This window comes from Amia ocellicauda, chromosome 4, assembly GCF_036373705.1.
Source record: "Amia ocellicauda isolate fAmiCal2 chromosome 4, fAmiCal2.hap1, whole genome shotgun sequence".
Taxonomy (NCBI): Eukaryota; Metazoa; Chordata; class Actinopteri; order Amiiformes; family Amiidae; genus Amia; species Amia ocellicauda.
In genome coordinates this window covers 39,942,378-39,948,767 of record NC_089853.1, presented here as the reverse complement: position 1 = coordinate 39,948,767, position 6,390 = coordinate 39,942,378, and the positions used below count along the sequence as shown (strand labels likewise).

The window sequence follows — 6,390 nt, the reverse complement described above, 5'->3', positions numbered from 1 at the left end:
TCTGTTATGCAGCCCGTTGGTGACTTCACATGGGTCCTGTGCTTTGGTTCTGTTCGATCCTGAAATTCTGCTTGATCGAAAGCAAGACTGAGAGGTGGGCCATCCGGCAGAATCAAGTTACCACGGTATTGTATACAGCTTCATGCCTGAGGTCAGGCAGGTTCATGTCTGCGACACTGGAGAGAAACGTCGGCTGATCTACCTGACATCGCTGCATGGGCTTCCTTCTGAAGCTCTTAAATCCCAAATCCCTTTCACTGGGTTATGCAGGAGGCCCTTTCTTTTCCAAGAGTGTGAGAGTGTCTCCAGTGTGGGTCTTTAAGGTGGTGATCAGTTTAGCCTGTAAATGGCCAAACCAGCTGGGTGAGTCAGCCTTAGACAGCTGATCTCCATGGAGCAGAATCGCAGTCCTGAGAGAGAGAGAGAAATTTACTTGGACACTCCTGTGCCTGTCTGGGGAGGGAAACTGCAGGAGGAGTTGCACTCTGCCACACACATCTCTCTCTCTCTCTCTCTCTCTCTCTCCCTTGCTCGCTCACTCACTCACCTAATCACTCGCTCCTACAGGTGTAACCAGCAGAATGGAGATTACCTAAGTGCACCTGCCGAGAATTGTGCTCGGACAAGAAGAGTTGTTTTAAAAATAAGAAAGGGGTCTGTGGACAGGCAGGGGAGGTCAGAGGTCGCTTTGTATAGGGGGCTGGACCACTCACAAAATGTCCATCACTGTCAATCTGAAGAGGATCACCAACTTGCCAGGCAGATATGACCGGAAAGTGGAGTTATCCTTCAGAGGTGAGTCAAGAGAGAACCTGTGGTAATGTGTGCATATTATAAATACTGTGTGTGTGTGTGTATATATATATATATATATATATATATATAGTTTAGAATAACTGATGGGCACGACCTCCAAGCCCCTGATGTAATTGGATGCACTATAATGCTTTGTGTGAATGAGGAACAATAGGAGGCTGCAGGTAAACAGTTGGGGGTGGTTGAGAATATGAGAAGCTGTCAGTTATTTTAGCACTGGCTCGGATTTATCTGTGTGAGACCTGTCTGTTTGAAATAATGTGTGGAGTGGTTGCCCATCTCTCTCCTGACAAAAAGTGAAGATCACCCTTGCTTCTTCAGAGGTTTAGCCAAAGTTGTGTTGTTTGTTTCCACTTGTGAAACCAGATAAGGTGTTTGCTTAGTTAATTGATGCGTGTGTATAATGAGGGAGAGCAGGATGAGGGGTTTAACTGTGTTTTACGGTCTTCATTTATGTAGTTTTTGCAGATTTTATACTGTGCACTCCTGGCAGTGTCTGCAGAGTTCCTGGGCTCTTTTCAGGCGGTGCAGCAAACGTTTCAGTGGTTATAGGAAGCTTTGTGAGAAGGCTGCCCAGGCGCAGTCTGGAGCCTGAGCAGAAGTCTCTGTTCCTGGTGTACTGCAATGTCTCTTGTTAATAAATTCCTGGATTAACGGAACGGATTAATCATTTTGGTTCAAGGTGTGCTACCTATGACATAATTATGCAGCCCAGAGAGAAGTATGGAATGAATCCAGTTAATCACCTTATCAGACCAATCAAGTCACAGTTTGGAACACAAGCTAGATTGAACTGTGGCGTTCTGGACAGTGAGCTTGAGTGATCCAATCTGGAGGAGGCTAAAGGTGCTGCCGTGCTAAGAGCGCAGTGGTTCAGGCATGGGGAAAGGTGACCAAAAATTGGCTGATGAGAATCACTTTCCCGGCTTTTGAGCCATGTATTATGTCTTGTGTTTTTTCGAAGTGTTGAAGCAGGAGACTGAAGTCCCCCTCTGTACATGGTTAGTGAGAAGTACAGCCCTCCTCCAAACAGCCTCTGTTGGTTCTGCTCACACCCACCTGACCGGGACCGAGCCCACTGCAGTCCCATACCTGCACTCGGCCACATTCACAATGCTTACTCCCTACCACAAAGCTTGTATTATGCCAAGTTAACATCTGTTTTATCCAACAAGGGGAAAAAGCACAAATAACTCTAGGAAGTGTTTTTTTATTTTTCAATTGAGGGCTTTGAAACCTCTCTGATATTTAATTCTACTAAATAAAATATAACAGAGCAATTTAAACAAACAAACAAACAATGGCAGAGAAAAAGACTCCAAACACCATCGCAAATTTACTTTGTCAGTTTAGGATAATATGTCATTAACATGCCTTCCCATTGTGTCTTTTCCATTGTATGAGCCTTGCCCTTAAGCCCTTTTCATTAATCTTCACGTATACACAGACCAGGGATCTTAGTAACCCTGACATAAGCAGCAGGAAGCCGGTTTCTCCTGAGCCAGAGCGTCTGTAGAGCGCGCACAGCACCTCGGTGTTCCCATGGAGAACTCTATACACCTGGAACCCCGGCAGCATCTTCACAGATTCCATTTGTCACATTTATAAATATCTATAGTACATTATCTATAATTTATTAGAGTGTGAGAGAGAGAGGGACTGAGTGAGAGTGTGTAAGTGTGTAAACCCGGACTGACTGAATGCTCTTAAGTAGCGTAGGCCCATGTGGTCCAGTGCAGGCAACGTTGTAGTTATGCTCCACTTTGACACTGATTTTATATTTTTCTGGATTGTTTGAGTGTTGGGCTTGTTTTGCCAGGTTATATTTCACTTTACTGTGGAAGACATGAACATCCCTCAGCCGTATGTTTAGGGATGTACCCTACACTCGGCCTGGCTCTGTCAGAGCAGAGAGAAGAAGGTTTTCTAAGAGGCTGGGTGTCAGGAACAAGTGTATGGCTCTGTTCTGTGCAGATGGTGTCCGAGGCGTTTGCAGCTATTCAAAATCAACCTGACTCTTTGTGTGTATGTGTGTGTGTGTGTGTGTGCGCGGGCATGCAGGGCACATTTGTGCGTCTCTTTCTTGGATCAGTTTTCGATTTGTCATCATCTCCTCCTCCTGGCATTTGATTGTGCTGTTGATCCTTGTTTATTTTGTTTTTGCCCTCCAGGCTTCACCCACAAGACCAAGATCCTGCAGTGTGAAAATGAAGCTGTGTTCAATGAGGTAAGAGGCTGTTAGGACACGCAGTGAGTTTGCTTGTACAGGTGACAGGACGCACTCGACCCCACCCTCATATGAGCTTTACAGGAATCTATAAATCAGCAGGTGATTCTGACAGGAGGGATTGTGACACACTGAGCAAATCATGAGGTCAATTCTGTGACATTAGTGAGTGGCTTGGAATAAAATAGATTCCCTGTGAACCCTGTAGGAAATACTTCTTCATTTGTACAACAAAAAAACAAACCAACAAATCAGTGGGAACAGCATCACATCTTTACACACAGCTGCAGGTCGGATTCCGACAGGCCCCTCTCTCGCCGCAAGTATTGAGAAGGTGACCACAGGCCCTGTCATCACCGACCTGGTCGGAGCTGGCGACAGAGCGAAAGACGTGTTTCAGGCACGCCACTTAAACAACTATTGTAACAATGTATCCAATGAAATGCCACCGTTTGCTCTTTGATGTGAAGAGTCAGATGGCAGGGCTGCACACCCTGTAGTGACTTTTCCAAAACCACTTGTTCCTGCACATGCTCTGTTTGCTTTGCTGAGGCAGAGCCCATGCCTTGCCAGGGTTTCTGTTAACAGTCCTGATGATCGAACCTTTTTATCGCCGAGATGCCACAGTTCTAGTGGCGTCCAGGGACAGCTCTGTAGTCTCACTTGGTGTAAATAAGATTTTTTACGGATGGAGTCCTTCTCTTTCACTCTTCTTCTTTCCTCCCTTCTTTCTCCTTTTTTCTTTCTTCTTTCTCCTCCACTTACTCTCTCCCATGCACCCTCATCTCACTCCCTGGCAATCAACACTGTTCCTTCTAACACAGCAGTTACTAATCCCCAGATGTCCTGTTAAATCTTCAGTATCTCTTTCACTTTTCCTTCTCTTTTGGTCATTTGCCCAGGGGAGGGGGGCAGTGTGTGCAGGTGAGCTCTAGAAATTCCAGCGGACAGAAACATAGAGCCTAGAGGATGGGTGGGGGGAGTGACTGACTTTGGACTTTGGCAAAAAGCTTCCGAGTGAGCAGTGCAAGTGGTGTGGGGGGGGCTGTTTTTGCCCTGCTCGGTGATGGCTGGTGACACCGTCGACAGACTTGGCTCTCTGCACAGCCACTGCGCCCGCTCTGAGTCACTAGTGTTCCTGGCTCACATTCCTGGAGCCAGAGCAAATACACTCCTCACAATGGCGAGGCTGAGTGGAACTTTCTGATGTCGCAACCCCTCCCGCTGTTACACTTTAACATATTGCTTTGTTGGGAACAACATGGCCCACGGCCTGGGAGGGCGTGTTCTCCCACTGGAAAGATCCAAAGTGACTGCACAGTGACTGCGCTCATGACTGTGTTTGTCACAACTGAGGGATGGCGATAGCGAAACAGCCCAACAGAGTAAGAGACTCTTCTCGGTTAACCTCTGTTGTCCCTGAAGATACTGGGTTTTCTCAGGTTTGGTTCACTCTCTGTTTCTGGTTTAGGAAATAAGGCCCTAGGAGAACCAAGCCCCAACCCAGGAAAAATACCTCCTCCTCTCTGACTTCCACTGTTTCCCAAGCCTTCTGAATACCTTTTACAGGGTGGAAAGATTGAGGGAAATTATTAACGCCCTGAAGCAAAGAACAGTGCGAGTAGATAGAGCAAACTGAAAAGTCTCTTACTATAGACTAAGAGCTGTCTGGAGCAGAACTCTGTGGCCATGGGTCACTGTGAACAGTGTGTGGGGAGCACTGTGGTGTGTTGTGTCTGGGCCCTCTTCATCGGGCACGGCTCTCACACCGCTTCTGAAGAGCTGGTAGCGAGCCACAGATATTACACTGCGCTCAATCACTCCTTCTGCTGTACCACAGCAATGTGATGTAATTGCGGTCGTGGAGAGGGCAGGTGTGTCTGTTTGCTCCTGTGTTTATTCCTTGTCCAGTTTTGTTCTCTGTCTGGAGAGGCCTTTTCTCTGCACCTGGTTTCCCTCAGATCCCTGGGGTGCCCCGAGGCGGAGGTTAAAGTGAGAGCTGTATTTATCTTGCAGCCACATCCCTGTAAGAATGCAGGCCGCCCATTCATTTGCGGTAGATGGTTGCGCCTGTTCAAACACCAAGAAACCCATTCTACAGGGTTACAGCAGAGTCAAGGGGCAGGGTGGCTACCGGCTGGCTGAGATTGGGCGGGTACAGAGCAGAGCAGCTGCCTTGAGAAAAACAACCACAAGAACCGACAGAAAGAGTGTGAAGAGGGAAGATCTCAGTTCTTCGTTTGGCTGATGGAGTTTAGTTCTGTTGTTTGATGGCGGGGATGATGTACATTTCATCTCCTTGCAGAAAAGGGACTGCAGAGGTCACACGGTACATCAGACAGACTAACAAGAAAAAAGCCAATTAAACAAATTAACAAAAATTGAACAATTAACTAACACACCAAAAAATAAAACCTCTGTATTTTTAATAAATAGTTTTTTCTCATCTTCCTCAGCTCATGCACAGTTTTATTTGAAAATTCAACACACGGCAAGCTGCCACTACTTGTAACATAACCTGCAGTCTATAGAGATAAGCAGGCCGACTGGGAAACGGCTTGAGACAAAATCCAAAGGGAGGCCGTGGCCCTACAGGCGGGCATGTGAGGGCCCTGCTGTTCAGTATGAGTGGAGGCTTGTGCTGCCATCACTCCTGCTGCATTCATACCTGCTCTCTCTTACCTGGTTGGTGTGTGTGTCTCTCTCTCTCTCTCTCTCTCTCTCTCTCTCTCTCTCGTGCAGCACTTCCGCTGGCCACACTATGGGAAGGTCATCCGAGACGAGATGCTGTCTGTCAGCGTCTACAACAGCAGCAAGGTGTTCAGTAACAGGTGAGTGCCAGGGGCTGGTGACACCACAGGGATGCCCATGGCACTGCCATCTGAGCCACTCCATGACTTATGGACCACAGGCTCCTGTTTATAAGCTGGCAGCAAGCTGTGGATTTCTGCGTTAACACCTTCCACCCTACACAAAGTGTTCCAAAAACTCATGCAGGTTGTTTGCTTTCCTGCCTTATCGGTGGTGGTGGGGGGTGTCTAACCTCTGTCTCTGTGTTCACTGTAATGTGATAAGACCACATACAGAGAAATCGGATACAAATAAATAAAACTAAAGTTCTGTGGGGTGACTACAGTTACGGCAGCTGATGCAGCAGTCCTATGTGGTACAGTTTTTTAGTGTGAGGTGTGAGGAGGCCAGTGCAGATCTATTCAGTGTCTGTCTGTCTGCCTGTCCCTCAGGCTGGTGGGGAAGCTGGTGATCAGCCTGCAGCATGTGGTGTCCGCAGGGAGAGTGATGCTGAGGGAGCCGCTGACCGACAAGAACTACAGCCTGACTGACGTGAG

The 6,390-nt window shown here is 47.4% G+C and overlaps 1 protein-coding gene across 1 annotated transcript in view; it reads left to right on the top strand.

Moving 5' to 3' along the window:
- Nucleotides 1–459: 459 nt before the first annotated feature.
- The window catches only part of fer1l4 (fer-1 like family member 4), a 36,920-nt gene continuing 30,989 nt past the window's right edge, over nt 460–6,390 (top strand). Inside the window, exons 1-4 of the mRNA XM_066702159.1 lie at nt 460–795; nt 2,988–3,043; nt 5,786–5,874; nt 6,286–6,385. Of these exons, the coding sequence (XP_066558256.1) occupies nt 717–795; nt 2,988–3,043; nt 5,786–5,874; nt 6,286–6,385 (324 nt within the window). The 5' untranslated portion in view covers nt 460–716. The remainder of the gene's footprint in view (nt 796–2,987; nt 3,044–5,785; nt 5,875–6,285; nt 6,386–6,390) is intronic.